At 42.7% G+C, this 19,379-nt stretch overlaps 1 protein-coding gene across 9 annotated transcripts in view; it reads right to left on the bottom strand.

The window, feature by feature from the left end:
• Positions 1-5,911: 5,911 nt before the first annotated feature.
• Positions 5,912-19,379, bottom strand: part of Sun3 (Sad1 and UNC84 domain containing 3) — a 38,809-nt gene continuing 25,341 nt past the window's right edge. For 6 of the 9 annotated variants that reach the window (XM_006251471.5, XM_017599513.2, XM_039092857.2 and 3 more), the window contains 5 exons: positions 18,183-18,267; positions 12,372-12,487; positions 11,184-11,351; positions 7,705-7,797; positions 5,912-6,215 (listed from right to left, as the gene is read on the bottom strand). In XM_006251471.5, coding sequence (XP_006251533.1) covers positions 6,096-6,215; positions 7,705-7,797; positions 11,184-11,351; positions 12,372-12,487; positions 18,183-18,267 — 582 coding nt within the window. In that variant the 3' untranslated portion in view covers positions 5,912-6,095. Of the gene's footprint in view, positions 6,216-7,704; positions 7,798-10,988; positions 11,352-12,371; positions 12,488-18,182; positions 18,268-19,379 lie in introns of those variants that run through there. The other 3 variants (XM_063273788.1, XM_063273789.1, XR_005493415.2) reach the window with 2 other exon arrangements.

A 19,379-nucleotide genomic window follows, 5' to 3' on the forward strand; every position in this document is an offset into this window, starting at 1 on the left:
TATCCAAACAAAATATTCTGACGGCTCAGCTGGTAAAAGTGTTTAGCATGAAGGCCTGAGTTTGGGCCCTGAAATCCCAGGTGTCATTTCAAAAGTTGTTCTCTGACTTCTGTATGTGACTTGTGTATGCATCAGCATGCTCACTTCTACACAAAAACAGTAAAGAAAGATGTTTTTCCAAAAACTGTCTTTACCTTGAGACACAGAGTTAAGATATTAATAAAACAGCTGATGGTGCAATTACTGGGAAAGTAAAAAATAGAAAAATATATATAACAGGAAGCTATACTCTACACTCCGACATAGAAGTGATTGGCAAGCCAAGTGTCATTAACTTTGAAATATCAAATGTCACAAGAAGTAAGGTAATTGTTACATATATTGTGTGGTTAAAGGCTGTATTGTCTGTGTGTGCGTGCATGTACACAGGGTCGTCCATGCCTTGGAGCCCATGGGAAGGTCAAAGGGGGAATCTCTGGTTTCAGTACTAAACAACCATCTTGTTTGAGTCGGTCTGTCATTGCTGTCAGCTGATGAATAACCCAGGCTAGCTGAAACGTAGCTCCCGATGATTCATCTATTTCCGTCTCCCATTTCACCATAGGAGCAATAGAATTACAAATATTAGCTAAATCCATTTGGGGTGGGTGTGTGTGTGTGTGTGTGTGTGTGTGTGTGTGTGTCTGTGTCTGTGTCTGTGTCTGTGTGTGTCTGTGTGCGCGCACGTGCGTGTGCTAAGTGAGGATTTGAGCCTGATTTCCTGTGATTCAAGGCAAGTACTTTACCCACTGAGCCATCTCCCCAGTTCCATAAGACAGTATTTAAAAAAAAAAAAACACTTTGTAAGAAGGGCCATTATATCTGATCTTTAATTTAAACAGCTTAATATTATGTAATAAAATGGCAACACATTTTAAAAATATTCCTAAGAAGAGATTTATGTAATGATGATGACAGCATGTTCCTTGCTGATGAGTCTCAGGAAACGTAAGAATTTTACTTAACAAAAATATAAGAAAACTCTGATAATCTTTTCATAGAAGAAAATGCTAATAATATATTCTAGCAATTAGGCTAAGTAGGTTTAGAAATCGAAGCCAGTGATTTCAGAGTTGATAATTAAATATATTGACATTCCATATTTTCCTTCCAAATGATTTTGTTGACAAAAGAAAAAACACTCTAGAGAGTTCCGGAAGTCATATATGCCAGAGCATTTTCTAGTGCAATGTCTGCTTGTTTTTTTTCCATCTAGCCAGTAAATGGATTTTTGATTTTATAAAGGCCAAACCTCCAGGGCAAGCAATTCAGTCACATGAGGATCTGTGGAGCAATGTTGGTGTTGTGTTTACTTACTGGGGAGGAAAACATCTTACCTGATCTGGTCTCAGGAAAGGAAATACATTACACAAAGAAAGTTATTCAGTGTATACAGCTAGAGGTCAGAGAAGACCCTTAGAGCTGCGGGGATATACAACCTGGGTTGGTTACATGCCTTTACTGTCACCCAAAGCTGGCATGGCAGTGCCTGTCAGTCCTTCTTCACTAGTCTCAGGGGGGAGAAGAGACTAATTTATTTGCAGGCTTGTTAACGGTTAGTGTCGGAAAAATTGCCCCAGAGGGAAAGAATGTGGCATCACTCAGAAGTTCTTCGGCAAATCTGGAAGTCAATATTTGTCTTAATTTCTACACAAGAAAACTGTGAGGCAAAAACTTAGACTGTAGAGGTGGCATGAGCAAACGTCTCTTTGAGGACCACTGGCACCTAAGAAGTTTGCTTCTACTTGAGCAGTCGTTCAACGGACTCCTTATCTTGTGCATGTCAAATAAAAATTTCTTGGGTTTTTAAAATTGCATTTGTGAGACATGGCAGACCGCTTAGGCGAACTGCAGAGGGATGGAGACTCGAGAAGGAGAATCACATCCAACCCAGGAGGAACTAAACCAATATTTGGTGGGTGTGGACCTTGGGAGCCAGTGTTGCCTGAAAAGGTGCACCCAGGTTGAACACTCTGCAGACTGATTAACTGCTTAGAACTTCCTCGGAGGGTTATTAGTGTTGCTGCCTTGAGAATGCATTAGAAAGACGCGACTGTGTGGTGTGAGTGGCTGACATGTTTCCATCTGAAGATTTCATTTGCAGTGCCGTTATTTATGTAGAATTTTTGTGCCTCTGTAGGCCCTATCCAATATCATCCAAGAATTAGCTCTGGGTTTACTAGGGTTTTTATGGCTTCATTGCCCATTTGTAAATATTTTACCGTGTTGTATTTGAGATTTATCACATTGTCTAGAAATAAACAAAGAAGCAATTTCATCCTCTTGATGGCTAGATAATTGTTCCAAGGCATTTGCTTTGTTTCATTCAGATGTTATGCTTATGTGGTTTGTTCTCGCCCTCGTGTAATTTCTGTTATAAATATGAGTAGGTGGGAGCACTAAGCTGTGATTATAGCTCTGTTGTCCATTAACCGTTTATATGGTTAGGGGATTACAGGTTATCACCATGGTGGACTGACATAAAAGCTAGTTTGGCCAGGTCTTATAAGCTCCTCCCTCTTCCCATGTACTACTCAGTGTCTCCAGACTATCAGCATGAAAGCCACTGACAGTAGCATCCTTTGGAAACTGTACCAGAACCAAGGACACAAAAAACCCTCTTTTGATTATAACTTACCAATCTGTAGTATTGTAACGCCAGCAAGGGGAATCCAAGTTTCCTTGTCTGTGAGTCTGCACCTTGCTACACACAGGATACCCCACACAGATATGTCTAGTCTTGGACTTGTCTGCTCCACTAATGTATCAGTATGCTAATACCACATGGTTCTAAGTATTGTCTTAAGTGTTTGTCACAGAACTTTTCCATCTGATATTTCTCTCAGGTTTCCATGAATATTGCAAAGAGATGTGAAACAAGATGGAGAGATATATCTGCCCCTTGTGTTACCAAGGTCAGTCTTTCTAATAGATTCCCCCCCCCAAATAACAGATGCATTGTTATGAAATTTAGATACTTTTGAGGTTTTAAAACCATGCATATTTTGCTCTTCCTAAGCCAAGTTAACATTGGAACACTGGCATATATGGATGTATATAGAAGAGAGTGACAGTCCCCGCGTGACAATCCCTGTGGAGTAGCTGTATTCATGCCAGTGACCATTGCATTTTCCACCTTCCTCCCTATTTTCTTTCTTCTCTCACAGAATTTAAAACCAGATCCAGGATGGGTCACTCCACGTGTGACTATTTAAAAATGTAAGTCAAAAGTGAAGAATGTCTCTTTTAAAAATTCGAGCTATTTGCTAAACGAGGACACAGGAAACATTTCTCCACGTATGTGTTTTGTGTGTTCCATGTCTATGTGCATGCCATAGCATGTATGCCCTGGTCTACATGCCATGATTTGAGGGGTTAGGGTTGGATATTATAGGTTGTTGTGGTGGTTTGACTGTGCATAATCCAGGGAGTGGCACTATTGGAAGTGTGGCTTGTTGGAGTAGGTGTGTGGCCTTGTTAGAGGAAGTACGTCACTGTGGGGTGGGCTTTGAGACCCTCCTTCTTCCTTCCTGGAAGACAGCAGCCTTCTCCTGTCTGTCTTTGGATGTAGAACTTCCACCTACTTCAGCACCATGCCGGCCTGGACACTGCCATGCTTCCTATCATGGTAACCTCAGAACCAGTAAACCAGCCCCAATTAAATGTTGCCCTTATAAGAATTGCCTTAGTCATGTTCTCTCTTTACAGCAATGGAAACCCGAAGACAATTCTCTTCTTCAACCATGTGGGTTCAAGGGATCAAATTCTCCTTGTAATAGTAGCCAGTATTTGCTGGTGAAAATTCTGTTTTTTTTTTTTTGTTGTTGTTGTTTGTGTTTAATTTTTGTTTCTTTTTTTGTTTTTTGGAGACTAAGTTGTGTCATGAGATGTTTTTCTGGAAGCTGTCTTATGGAGAGGATATTTGGTGAGGCAAATGCTTTTGAGGAAAGAGTGTAAGTATAACCCAACAGACAGTGAACGAGGCTCTTGCACTGGTTCACCTTACAACCTTTTTGCTGGTCTTCATTTGATCTTCGCTTGCTTTGACTTCAGAGAGAGAAATGTCCCAAAGGACTTCTCGTGGTGTTGCAGCTGCTTTTTTGACACGCGGACTCCTGTCAATTTGGCAGAACCTCACCATTTCTGCTGGATTGAGCTGCAGCTTCCGATTAGTGCTTGATGTTTTAGACTGAACTGCTGGTAAACTGACAGTGAAGATTGGAATTGCTGCAAAGAACTACTTTTAAACAGGCCCACATCCACCTTGTCTTACTGACCACCTTTCTTCCCTACCTTTGGTTGGTTACCTTTGCTTGGTGGGCTAGAAGGAAGGCTTGAAGCTTTAAAGAACCCTAAATAAAGTAGGCTCTGAAAAATCTAGGCCTACAACCTGTGACTGGCTGAGTCATCCTGATGGCCAAAGCGTGTTTCTTATTTGAGACAGGTGTGTCTAATTAATCCTAGACCAACCTCAAACTCCTCAACTTCCCCAATTTTGGAATCCCAGGTTTTCTAAGTCTACATACAGAAATAATTTTTTAAAACAAGGTGATAATATTATTTTTCACACAGATACTATCATATTGTTTTTCAGAAATAATTCACATTGCTTCACTGGTAGGGTTGGAACCCAAGGCCTCGCACATGCTGGCCCCGTGCGTGATCACTTTCCTGCACCCGTTACGACCTTACCCATTACGTTACCCATTACGACCTTGTGACTGCTCCATAATTACCGTAACTTCCTGATTTTAATTGAGATCGTTATGATTCTAAATTAGGTTAGAAAGAATTGATGTCTTCACAGCTGAGTCAGGAATGCCCTCTATTGAGACCTTTTAATCATTTTCTGTTGCTCGGAGCCTTTCCCACATGCACCTTCTCCCTTGTTTTACCTGATGCTTATGACCTTTGCTATGGCTTTTATAAACTATGCCCCTGGTCTGATCACTGTATTTGCGTGTAGCTTTGATTTACATGTGGCAGTTTCACATCTAACAGAAACACTCGTTTGTATTTTTTTTTAAGTGTTATATTTATTTGGTGTGGGAGGTCAGAGGACAGTTTAGGGGAGATGGTTCTCTCCTTCCACCACGTGTGTCCTAAGGACTGAACTCTGATCATAAGGCTTGGCCACGGAGGCTCTTTACTAGCCAAGCTATCTGGCTGACCCTTCTGTATTTTTTAAAAGAACACTACACGATTCTGAGGAGTCCATTGAGTTATCTTCGAGTATTCATGACCAGAACTTGTCATTGACGTTTATCTCTAGCTTTACAATTATGTGGCTTCACTTTCACTACCCAAAGCCTGCAGCTCAGGGTTGGGAACAGTGGTGATGCTGGGCTTTGTGCCTGATGTAGGGGATGAATAACTGGAAGTGCAGAAGCCATGTGAGGATGACTCCCTTTTTTTTAAATTGCATTTTTTATTTACATTTTAAATATTATCCCATCTCCTGGTTTCTCCTCCAGAAACTCACTATCGTACACCACTCCCCACTTCTATGAGGGTGCTGCCTCACCCACCCACTTCTTCCCTTCCACTTCCCTGCCCTGGCACTCCCCTACAGTGGAACATCGAGCCTTGACAGGACCAAGGGCCTCTCCTCCCATCGATGCCCGACAAAGCCATCCTCTGCTACATATGAGGATGGAGCCATAGGTCCATTCCTATGTTCTCTTGGGATGGTGGTTTCATCCCTGGGAGCTCTGAGGGGTCTGGTTGGTTGATACTGTGTTCTTCTTATGGGGTTGCAAACCCCTTCAGCTCCTTCAGTCCTTTCTCTAATGAGGATGACTTCCTAATGAGACTCTCTTCTACATACCCAATTCACCTTTTGATGCTCAAAGTTAACTACCAAAGGGTGGTGTTGGATTGACTTTCATTTTTTTATTAGTAAAATTCATTCACTTCTTACTGCCTAGTAGGAATGAGTTTGGGGTTTCCCTCCCACTCCCAATCTTTGATTCTTAGGGGTGCAATATGACATAAGGGAATAATAAACATCCTTGGACATTCTGGCTGCACAGCCCCTGCCTTCTGCACCAGCTCCTCTAAGTGTGATCACTGGGGATGCCATGGACTCTAAATCGGTACAAACAAGTATACTTTGGATGTCCCCAGTTGCTAAGAATCTGAAGTTTCACACATAGCAAAGATTCAGAAGCTTCATTCTGGAAACGAAGAAAAGAAAACACGGTGACTTAGTGAAGAATCCCAGGAAATGCTGAGGTAATAACGTGGGAGCCCCCTTCCTTCTCTAATACATGTGCATTCAAACAGAGCGCTAATGGGTAGGCAAATGTGTCACTGGAAAGAACGACCCCATGAACAGGTGAATACAGGGAATGAATGTGCTCAAAAGGTCTAGGTACAGCAATGGCTCTCAGTGCTTCTCTCTCTCCCTCTCATACTTCCTGCTGTGCCATTGAAGGGAGGGCTCTAAGAAAACCAGACCTTTAAAACCAACTGTGAAGGCTGAAGTAAAAGAAGCATGAGTTGAAGGCTAGCCTGGGCTATCACAAGCAGGATCCAGTTTCCTAAAATAACATCTAAAACAAAAATAAAACATCCTCAAACAAAGCCCAAAGCCAAATATGAATCCAAGTATGCACGAATATTCAAGTCGGACATAAAACTCTACAAATGTGTTAATGTAGGACAGTCAGTCGTCCTTTGGTATCTAGAAAAATGGCATCCAGAACCTTCTGTTGATGTGTGCTCAAGTCCCCTATATAAAATAGCATAGTATTTGCATACAAGTCAGGATTGGCTCTCCATGTAGTTCCACCTCAAGACATTTCATAATGCAAATTCACAGTGCACATGCTATATAAATAGCGATGTTGTAGTGTCTGGCATACATCATCAAGGAAAGTCTGTAGGTGCTTAGTACAGTCTTTTGATTCTCCAAAACAGCTTTTCCCCATTGATGGTGTGATTCTGCATGTGAGATCATTTTATATAAAGAGCTGTTTGGGCATTTGGTGGGCAGGGGGTGGGGGACTCAGATCACTTTCATTGTTGACCAAGAAGTATTGTAAACACAGATACAACCCTTACAGAGTATGAGACACTTTCTGCCTCTCTCCCATTACTTCCTGTGGTTCGCTTTAAGTGAGGAGGACATGTCTTACACACATTAGTGCAGTTCAGAGAGTTTATCGGTTAACAGTTGGTGTTCTCCCTCATTGGCTTAGGAAGAGAAACCTTACCCATGTTATCTAGCATTAAATATTGACTGAGTTCCTCTCTCCCTCTCGCAACCCCCTATTATGCTTTCAAAGCCAACTCATTTACTAAAGGTGGATGAGACAGTCACTAGCAAACTGAATTGTGCGTGAGGAAGACTGCTTCCTGTGCATGTGCTGTGTGGACAATTTAAAAGAAAAAAAGGAGTGAGAAATTTAATGTCTGGGGAAATAAATGATATTGAGTTAGAAATCGTCTTTGTAATTGCCCATATCTTACAATTAATCGTGCTCCGATACCATACAGTTAAAGGACGGGCATTAAAGTACACGCAAGTGTTTGGAGCAGAGGGTGAAAGCTATGGCTCCCTCATTCGGCTTGGGCTTCAGCTGGGGCTTATGTCATGGCTGTTTTCATGATGGCTCAGTGATGAAGCCAAACCTGACTCAGTCTTTCCCCGCGGATAATTACCTGGAGCTCAAATGTTTGAATGGTCGCTTCCATCTTCTTATAAATAAACTGACCTAGGAACATTTCTTCTCCCTCACACTTCTTGGTAACACCCTGCAAAGAAAACAACCAGCACAGAGGCTGCAATGGGCAGCTTCCTGGTTGAAAGAAATGGATGCAGGTGCTCGAGCCAGCAACGGTTCACCTGAAATTGCATGTGCTGGAGCCAGGGAGATAGCTCAGTGGTTAAGACTGCCTGTTACGTAAGACTTGAGTTCAAATCCCCAGCACCCCTGTAGAAATCTGGACAAGGCTGCCTGTGCCTGTAACCCAAACATCAGGGGTCAGAGATGGAGAGAACCTGAAAACCCACTGGCCAGCAAGCCTTGCCAAGATGACACGTTTCCAGTTCAGTGACAGACTCTGTCTCATAGTAGTAGGGCCAAGAGCCCGTGGTTCACCGGTTCTGTGATACAGAAGAAACAGGGGAAGTACTCATTATCGCTAAGTGATTTTTGCTTGGAGCAATCAGCCAGAATGCCTACAAATAAGGAATAGTAGTGGGTAAACATAGACAGGCAGGGCCAGTCAAAACTCTTTCCTAACTAAATACTGCCGTGCATGTGGGCATCAGGGGTTGGAGTCAGGAAGCCTCAACAGCATAGAATTAGAAGCATTGGTGGACACAGGAAGTGGGCTATGCCCTCCTCTGGCCAGTGACATCAAAGGACAGAGGTAAGCCTTCGAGGAAAAGATTGGAGTAGGCAGACAGACAAATTCCACGGGGAAGGTCAAGGGGCAGCAAACAGATTCCTGTGGCTTGAGGTGGCACTAGCACCCCAGGGACTCAGGCTGCAAGCCCAGAAAGGGCCCAGGATGTGGGCCATGGTATGCCAGAGGACATGGAGGGGAGGGACTGAGAGCCGAGGCTTGGCTGTCCATCATTTCAACAATCCCTGGTAGCCCTTGGTCCATGGCAGTCATTGCTCACCACCAGCCCATGCCAGAGCTCTCTTCCTTGTCAACCAGCCAAGTTGACACTTCCCGTAGGAGGAAATCCTTTCAGACTGGACTGGACTGTGTACCTAGGCTGTAGAGGGAGCATCGAGACTCTAGGGAAGCTACTGATTAGATCAACAGAGACCCTGTAAACAAACAGAAGAGGAAACAAAACTCCGAAATTAATTAGCATTTTCAGATGCAAAGACGACTGACTATACTGCAGACGAGAAAGAACGTGAATAGACTCTAAATAAGCAATATCTGGGGAAACCAAAGTCTTCGTATAATTATGACGGAAGAAATGAAACTTTTTTGAGAGTTAATACACGAGGTACAGTCTTTCAGAGATGGAGCGTACATCGGAAAAGGTCCATGAGAAACAGACTTCAGAATGCAGGAATGAGACCCCACAATAGCAGCCGTACAGCAGGCTCATCTGCCACCATTCTAAGGGAGCCAAACTGCAGAAGGGTTCAAAAGACGTGGCTGAGAGGAAGGAAGGAGGGAGAGACAGAAACGCTGTTTATCTGACCAGAATAAACAACAGACGAACATGCACCTCTGATGGGTGTATTAGAAACAGAAATGTACCAGCGTGAGCAGGTCAGACGAATGGGTGACAAATACCTTTGGAAATATTTAAAATGTGAACAGTGAAGAAAGCTCAACAGCTGGCAACGCTGAGCTGAGCACTGACCGAAACCAATGAACAAAGAGCCACAAATCTCCTCAGGGTCTCAAACACGAAACATAGACCGAGGAGTTCCGATCCAATATGGATCCCATAGAAACAAAACCTAACATCCGTGGTAAAACCTTAGACACAAACATTCACACTCTCATTATTCATAAAAGCCCAGACCTGCAAATAACTCAGATGTCTGCCAAGTAATGGATAAGTAAAATACAGTCAAGTGCTTACCCTTCGGTTTCAAAAAAAAGAAGTCAAATACTGACATCTGCTGTAACATAGCTGAACCTTGGAAGTACTCTGTCAATCATGCACCGGAGAGCATATACAGTATGACAATGATAATGTCCAGAATAGGTGAATTTATGCATCAAAGTCCATTAGTGGTTGCCAAGGCCTAAGGATGTAATGTGGATGGCAGGTGAAAATAAACAGTATTGGGCTCCTTTGGGAGGCAACCAAAATGTCCTAAAATTGTGGTGGTGGCAACATAACTGTGAATCCTAAAGAGACCACAGTGTGGCTTCAAATGGGAGGGTCACATGCTCTGTACGATGTACCTTTATACCCCCTGGTTTTTGTTTTTGTTTTTGTTTTTGTTTTTTGTTTTTTTGTTTTTTTTTTCCGGAGCTGGGGACCGAACCCAGGGCCTTGTGCTTGCTAGGCAAGCGCTCTATCACTGAGCTAAATCCCCAACCCTCTATACCCCCTGTTAAAGACAGAGATATTGGATAGACAGAGCCACAGAAGAGAGGTGGTTTTCATCTTTTGTGGGAGAGGAACCATTAAATAACAGCCAACACAGAACATCAAGAAAAGATGGTAGAAGAAAATGCAGACGCATACATGTCATTAGCAGATGAAGTTGTTGCTAAGCAAAGCTTTGAGACAAAAAGAATTGGGATCAGGGAGAAGTAGGAAGGTGAATTGTTGGGGATTGGTTCTAATGCTTTGTCTTAATTCAGCTCCCAAAATCACATGGGAATCTACGAGTCCAGATACTGAGGGTCCCTGTCCACAAATGGTTTTTCATTGGTCAATAAAGTTACTAACAGCCAATGGCTAGGCACAGAGACAGAGGTGGGACTTTTAGATTTCTCTGGACAAGGACAAGGGACAGACGAAGGCAAGAAGAAACAGAATCACCTTGACAGGGAAGCAAAGAAATCAGACGTAAAGACCTGTGGACAGGTAAGAATTTGGAAAAGTTCACCCAATTGGGTCTAGGGTAGCAGAGATGAAATAAAGATTTAACAAGTATAACTCAGGAATATCAGAGGAGGAAGTGGGTTTTCCACATGGAATTAGGGAGAAGCCCGGCCACTGCACTGTTAAAGCATAATAAAAGTTAAGCTGTCAAGCCTCCGTGCATACGTGTGTGAATGAGTGTGTGTGTGTGTGTGTGTGTGTGTGTGTGTGTGTGTGTGTGTGTGTGTGTGTCTTTCATTCATGAATCGAGAGCTCTTGGGCAAATGCAGTGAATTGTGATGTATGTAAATAGCCCACATTTCAGGTATACATGTATAGCGTTTTAGTTGTAAAGCTGTAATATAAAGTCAAACATAGATAGTCCAATCCTCTCTGTCTGTAAATAACGCGAAAGCTCTAGGAGTCAGAGGCACAAACATTTAGTGTACAATTAAAAGGCGAGTCCAAGGCTAGGGTACAGGTCAGTAGCAGAGTGCTAGCTTGGCCAACAAGAGGCCCTAGACTCAATCCCCAAGGATACCAGTCTAGCTCGTTGTTCCCAGTCAAACTCCGTCTATATCAACCCACTCTGAATGACAGATTTAGATAGGCTTCTCACATAGACAGAGAACTCCTTCGGTGCACTCGAGATGTTTCCTGAAGGGGACACCTTCTCCGAGATGTGCTCCATGGTAACTGCTGTTGGGATGATCTTCCTGGCCAGCTTAATCAGGATGTGACCCTGGGAACCCGGAAAGGCCCAGCACTTTCCAGGGTGGACATCTGGCTAGAAAGAAAACATTAAATGAATCTCTTTTCTGGGAGCATAGATCTAACCTTCCCATACTGAGCAACTGTAAGGCTCCTAGGATTAGAGCATGAAGCCTCAGGACACAGATCAAACAGGAGACATTTTGATTGTTCATCCAGAGCACTTTATGCTTCTGTCCACCGGAGCACAGAATGTGTTTTCTTTCCCTGCTAGAGACTGAGAGCTGAAAAGGCAGCTAGAGGTTCAAGTGCTGATGGTGTTGGCGCTGATTGATTGTGTTGGTGGTGACTGGTGGTGGTGATGGTGATGGTGATGAGGGAAGAGACAATGGTGTTTATGGTGATGATGGTGGTGATGGTGATGGTTGATGATTGATGATGTTGATGATGAGTGATGAGGCGATGGTGTTTATGGTAGAGGTAATGACGGTGGCAGAGCTGAGAGTGAGAGTATGGGACATGAAGGTGATACTATCCATAGTTGATAGGGTTGATGGTAATTGTGGGTGGTGATGATGATGGAGGTCTTGGTGGTAAAGAAGGAAAACAAAATATTTCTTTTACTAGATGTAAAACCGTATCCTGGCAAAGAAGAGATTGGAGATTTGTCTCTGATTATACTTGCGGCTCACAGTGTGCTATCATGATCTTTCCAAGTGAACGAAGGGCTCAGTGGAAAATTCTACTGTAGTCAACCCTGTGAGGATATGTGATTGGCATACCACTTAATGCCAGGACAGCCTTTTTTAACAATGGTTGTTAAATGTCTGAAGTTTTCAGTGAACAAAGGAAGTCACAGAATCAATAAAAATTAAAGGTATGGAATTCGATGTTCTGGTAAAGTCTAGTTTTCTGATCTTTAAAATGTAATGATTAATAATAGTTTAGTACTCTATGATAATTTGTACAATAGTGTAGAACTGTAAGAAGTGTGTAAGGCAGTGTGAATGTTCTTGCCTACATTTTAAACATACAACCATGAGGTTTTAGAGCAACATCTTAAGGTAGAGGTGGTGTCGTCCTGCTTAGCACTTACCTGAAGAATCATATCCGGAGGCATCTCATAGTTGAGGAACCCTATCCCATGCCAGTACAGTTTTGCTTTATTATTTTTGTAACTCTCTGAAGTCCCAGCTTCAATGACAGAGGCTCCTAAAATTGCAACATATTTTAAACTTACACACAAAATGCAATACACGCCATCTAGATTTTAGTGATGTTCCTGAAATGCTATTACTGGGCAAACTGCTAAGTCAAATTTGCCACTGGGATTCAGTTAGGCCAGGGGTACTGATATCCTGTCAGTTTCCAAAAGGCTTCGTTCATTTTTCACTGGTTTTGATATAGGGTCTCACTGGGTACTGAGGCTGTCCTTGAACTTGTAGCAGTCCTCCTGCCTTGGCTTCCTAAGTGCTTGGAATAAAGATTTGTGCCACCATATCCAGGTGGAAGGCCTTGTTTCCCCAAATCTCTGAAATTAATTTTTTATAAGAAAAATCTTAAACACTGGAGCACCTTCGAAGCTAAAGCTAATGTGTATGTTATGTTTATCACCATCCTGAGAATCGGGCTTTTCTGTCACACTCAAAAATGGAGGCAGCAGCAAAGTCACATTATGCACGGCCTCCACCTTACGCTCATAACAGTAATTACGTAAATTCATCAGGCTTCAAGTTTCTGTAGCAACTTTAATTGTAATCAGAGGATTGTAAAAGCATTTGTCAAACATTATCCCTTTGAGTTATTTTACCTTAGGAGGAAAATGTATTTTAGACATGAGAAATTTAAAAATGCAAATTGCTTCTTCAAATTTCACTCAAGTAGCACAATGTAAAACACTGAGCCCGTGCACTTGTGCGACACTGAAGTCCACGAGCTTGTGTAACACTGAAGAACCTGTCCTTATGTAACACTGACCAGGCATCTGGGTTCTGCACATTTTCTTGGATAACACAATTTGAAGTGTCAAATAGGGATCCATGGTTGCCACATGCAGCAACGGCAGCTACAAATCTGTCGTGTAATCCTGTAATTTAGACACTGAATAATATTTGGGAAGCTGGATAGATGGCTCTGTGGTTTAGAGAGTGTATTGCTCTTTTACGGGGCCTGAGTTTCATTCCTAGCAATCACTTCAGGTAGCTCACAGTCACTATTGACTTCAGATGCAGGGACTCCAGTGCCTCTGGCTTCCATGAGCACTGCGCGCGCGCATGCGCGCGCGCGCGCGCGCACACACACACACACACACACACACACACACAATTAAAAATATATCTTAAAACATTTTCATAACAGTCCTGCCATATAATATTTGGGGCATGTTTACCTTATAATCACTTGCCATCTGTCCAAAATTGAAATTAAAGCAGGCATTTTTTATCTTGTCAGTTACTACTTCTACTTGTATGGCTATATAAGCTGTTTTGCATTATAAGCTATAGAAGTCTGATACCTTCCATAATCCTTTCATGAAAACATAATCCTTTCATGAATGGGTTTCTGTAGGATGATGTCATTATGCAGGTGAAGGTGGGTACAAGATAGGAGGCTTGTCATTGGATAAGGAAGGAAGGATGGGTGGGAGAAAAGCTTCAGAGGAGGAGGAGACTGGAGATGAGAAAAGAGAAGCAGCAGAGAGAACAAGGAGAAGAATGTTAAGATTCCTCTCTGCACATTTACAGGTTGTTATGAATATTGTTAAGGGATGGATGTGTACAGGGCTTTGTATGTCTAGATGAGCAAATTATATATTATTATAGGTTATTGTGTTGTGTGTTCTTTCATGTGGTGATTTAAGTTCAAGAGGGTGTGTGGTGGCTAGACACGCTAGCCCGCCGCAAAACTGGGATGTGTATGTCTGGCATTGTGGCAACCTGCCTTGGGAACTAGACGGGTGGAGAGATTGTTGCCAGGTTCAGAGAGTAGCCATTGGCAGTGTGATAGGGGATGGAGCAAAGCAGGTGAGACGCTTTGCTGACTGAGATGAGGCTACCTAACAGCTATCTTGGGGCACTATGGTGCCAGACCTAGTGTGGGATAAAAGACATGCCTTTCTTATAATTTTACAACAAACAGGCTTCTCCTGCTGAGAATAAGCTCCTACTTATTCGTTGCTATCATTCGCTTCATTTTTCCATTTTTATTAGCTCCCTTGAGAAGTTAACACACCCATTTAAAGGGTACAGTTCATTCTTGCTTGCCTCAGAATATTCGGAATTGTGTCAGCCATCACCACAGGACGTTTAGAACTAGCCTGCTCCAAGAGAAGCCTGTAGCGAGTAGCAGCCCTCCCCGCTTTTCTCATGATCAACCGCTAGCTTGGACAGTCACTGACCTCTTCACACACTCACCTAGTACAGCCATCCCTTTACTGCCCCTTTGCACGACGTCACAGCCTGCTGCTTGATCTAAAGCACTTGAGATACCTGCGGGTAGTGAGTCTTTATGTTGCCGGCAGCGTACTTGCGCAATCTGTTTGTGGGCACTCCTAATTTTGATGAGTATCAGTCCTACAGGTATTCTCATAGGGGTGTTTTCCTGGGTTTTGAGGTGCTGAGGCTTGAACCCAAACCCTTCTGTACCCCAAGCAGGTAATCCTACTACTGAGCTCTACCCAGATTTGTCATGCGTGTTTGGATGTAAATGTAAAATTTAACTCTGAGGTCATATCCAGAGGTGCCACAGCAGGGTCACTAGGGCTGTTTTTAACTTGAGAAACAGTTGTCTGGATCGCCTTCCAAATGTACCACTTAATAGCCACACACACACATAGGTGGTGGACGAAAGTCCAGGCCTTCCTAGTGTCTGCCGCACTTGGCAGGCTCTGTCTGCTACTCAGATAGATGTGTACTGATGGGTCACCGGGCATTTGATTTCCATCTCACTAATGAGTAATACTGTCCAGTATTTTTTCATTTCCTGTTCACGTTTGAATTGCTTTAATAGTGTTTTATGTCCTTTTCCCCCAGTTTGAAAACTGAGTTTTCTGTTTTATTATGAGCAAAGTTTGAATGCTTCCATAAATTTTAGATCCAAGTGCTTTGCTAAATTGGCATGTGAATATTTTCTTTCCAGCCTATGAGCTGTCTCATTTCCTCAATTGTCCTTTCTAGAATGCAACTTAATACTAATGAGGTCCAAACTGTCCGTTCTTTTCCTTTTGATCCTGTTTCAGTGTTTTCTAGAAGATGTTTTGTTTTCCCTAGGCTGACAAAGGAAAATTGATAATTCAAAGTCAAAACTGGGCTGCAATGTGGGTTCAAGGTTAGCTGGACAACTTGTCAAGAGCCTGCCTCAAAATTAAAATTTAAGTCAGGTGTAGGGACATAGCTCAGTGGTAGGGTGCTTGTCTGGCAAGCAAGAGGCCATGAGTTCAATCCCAGAGCAACAAAATAATGAACGAAAACTACACACCTCTTTTCTCTCACCTTTGTCCCAGACATTATATAAGTTCCTGCTTTGCATTCAAACTTAGGTTAACTTCTGATCACTGTGTACCTTTGTACCAGAACGTCTGGCTTCACTGTTTTGCTTTACCAAAAATCCAATTCACAGCATTCATGTGGATAGACTCCAGACTAGTGTTCTATGCCACAGTTTTTTTTTCTTAATTTAGATTGCTTTATAAATAATAATCCTGAAAAGCTGTTACTGAATGTTCCAGCCTTACACACACACACACACACACACACACACACACACACACACCAATATAAACATTGGTTATTTTAGTAAGTATTTTGCCCTGTTTTTTGTGTGTGTGTGTGTGTGTGTGTGTGTGTGTGTGTGTGTGTGTGTGTGTGCCTTAGCAATCATGTTGCTTATAAGTTGAAATATGTAATTTCTCTTCTAACTTTTTTGTCTGGTCTCTCTTTCTCCCTCTGTTCTATTTCTTGCCTGGGCATGTGGGTTTGAACTTCAGTGCTAATGTGAACTAGGAATGGTAAGAATAGGCATTCTCAACCCTGCTTATGATCTTAGGAGAAATCATCCAGTCTCCATCTTATGTTAGCCTGTGTGTTAACATAGGTAATATGTAGGAATGCTTCATAGGTTGAAGAAAATCTCTTTAGTTTAATGAGAGTTTTTAGTCATAAATGAACTGAATGTTGTTAAATAATTTTATCTAATTTGATCACCCCAATGACAAGATTGTCAATCTATTGATGTAGCAAACTATGCAGATATATCTTCAAAAGATAAATGAGCCTTTCGGTCCCAGAAGAGGCCCTGCTTGTTCCCACGCGTGTCATTCTTGTGTGTTCCTGGATATTGTTTGTTGTAATACATTACAAAATGAAGCCAGGTGTGCCTTTAATCACAGAATTTGGTGGGGCAGAGACAGCAAAGTTCTGTGAGTTTGAGGCCAGCCTGGTCTGCATAGTGAGTTTCAGGACACCCAGGGGTATATAGTGAGACCCTGCCTCAAAACAAAGAAACAAAGGGCATTATAAAATGATAAAAAGGACAAGGCAAAGGAAGTGGGGAAGAGGGACTGGGAGGGGAGGAGAGAGGGGAAACTAATACACACAGACACAGACACACACACAGACACACACACACACACACACACACATTTCATTACTGACTTTTAAAATCCTTTAAAGACCATGTGTGTTAATAACACATACCATGTAGACACACTTTGGGCATCTGGTCTTTCCAGCAAAATATGCCGAAAATGCACATGGGAAATATCCTTTGGTAATTACTATAATAGTGCTACTCAGCCCATTAAGGTGTGAATCTTCTTGACAATTACTAGACAATTTCATTAGCTACAAATGTTTTGCCTAAAATAAAAGCTTGTCCTCAAGCTCTCTCTTCTGATTCAAATTCCTAAAGGTTCTGCCCCTATAGTATTGTTTTTCAAATATTTGTGAAGCTTTTGACATTTTGAAGGTGAAATCTGCTTTTCTATGCTGATTAAACAATTAAAAGACTATAGTTTTAAAGGGGGCAAGTGAACCATTTGAGCTTAGATCTATCCATCTATCTATCATCTATCTATGTATATATCTATAAATGTATTTATGTATCTATATATTTACCTATGTATCTATCGATGTATCTACCTATGTATCTATGTATCTATGTCTCTCTCTCTCTCTCTCTCTCTCTCTCTCTCTCTCTCTCTCTGTTGATTGATTCATACTACAATTATCACAGGGCTCAGAGTCCTTGTATATACACCAAGTAAGCTCCACCCCTCAGCTATAGCCCTGGACATAGTTTTCTTTTTAGAAAGGTTTTAAGGACGCAATTTCTCTAACCAGCACATCATTATCCACTTCTATTGGATGCTTTTTGATCATCTGTACATTTTGAGAAATTAGTCCACTCAACAACATTGTCCCTCACACTGCCCTTCCCTCTCTCCCTCTGCACTGCCCACGGACCACCGAGATTGCAATGCACAACCCAAGAAAGCTCTTGGGTTTAATTTCAGTTGGAAGGTGTTGAGCATGTTACTTTGTAAACCACCTTTAAACACCAGCACTTAATTCACAACAATGCACCCGGCATCTCTGTAAGGAATGCCTTTATGGTCCACAATAATATACAGTGGTGTCTGTTTGCTAAGCCTAACTGCTCTCAGCTTGCTTGGCTTTCTTGGGGCTCTCAGCTTTCTCTGTGGTCCTGTTAAACACACGCTAATGAAATCCTGAAAGCAAGCCGTGACTCTCATTTCTGGAATCTTCCTTAGTACCTAGAATTGCTAATTTTGCCCTTTCTTGATATCATACAATGAGTGTCGTTTTCTAATAATTTTAAATGTTCTTAAATCATTCCTTCTTTTTTCTTTTTAACACATTCATCTTTCCTTTTCTTTTTCTGTACTTACCAGCTGACTTCAGGGCATAATCAGCCAGCTGTATTTGGTCCCCTCTGAACTTTTTAAGTACATAATGTACCAAGTTTGACATTTCCTGTAAAGACAGTAAAAACAGTTTTTCTGTTATTAATCTTTACCAGCTGCTTGAACATTTACCCTTTGTTCCATGGATGTGGACCTGAACTCCCTAATCTGCAGAATTTTAACAGTTTGAACAGCTCCCAGATGCTCTCAAAGCCAGCCACTGATAGGCGTAGATGTCTCATCCATGGTTCTGTGGAAGCAACCCTTCTCAGACAACGGATAGAGCTAAAGCTAATGTATGATGTGTATAATGTGAGACCGTAGTCACACAGAAAGGTGGATCTGGGGCTCCCTCTTAAGCCCTTCCCACTACACCGTGGTACCTCCCATTGGCTGAGATGGAGCCCACTGCACTGTGGTACCCTCCCATTGGCTGAGATGGAGCTGCCCACTGCACCGTGGTACCCTCCCATTGGCTGAGATGGAGCTGCCCACTGCACCGTGGTACCCTCCCATTGGCTGAGATGGAGCTGCCCACTGCACCGTGGTACCCTGCCATTGGCTGAGATGGAGCTGCCCACTGCACCGTGGTACCCTCCCATTGGCTGAGATGGAGTTGTCCACTGCACCATGGTACCCTCCCATTGGCTGAGATGGAGCTGCCCACTGCACCGTGGTACCCTCCCATTGGCTGAGATGGAGCTGCCCACTGCACCGTGGTACCCTCCCATTGGCTGAGATGGAGCTGCCCACTGAACCGTGGTACCCTCCCATTGGCTGAGATGGAGTTGCCCACTGCACCGTGGTACCCTCCCATTGGCTGAGATGGAGCTGCCCACTGAACCGTGGTACCCTCCCATAGGACGAGATGGAGCTGTGTCAGGTATGCTCCTTACCATGTCCCTCACTGATGTCCTATACTTAGCAATAAAGACTGGGATATTCCATAATTATCTGAGAATCAGGCAGCTTGCAAAGGCCAGATAATTGCCCATAACAGAAATTTTTCACCCACTGCAATGAGAGTTGGGCTTTGAAGGATTCAAAAAACAAGCAAGTTCCCCGAGCAGGACCAATAGTTGGAGTTCCTATTGACGAACTCAAACACTGAGCCACAATTACAAGGACAAGATGGAGCCTGGAAGCTGTGGAAGGCCAGGGTTAGATTTCCACACATTTCAA

This window comes from Rattus norvegicus, chromosome 14, assembly GCF_036323735.1.
Source record: "Rattus norvegicus strain BN/NHsdMcwi chromosome 14, GRCr8, whole genome shotgun sequence".
NCBI classification, from domain to species: Eukaryota; Metazoa; Chordata; class Mammalia; order Rodentia; family Muridae; genus Rattus; species Rattus norvegicus.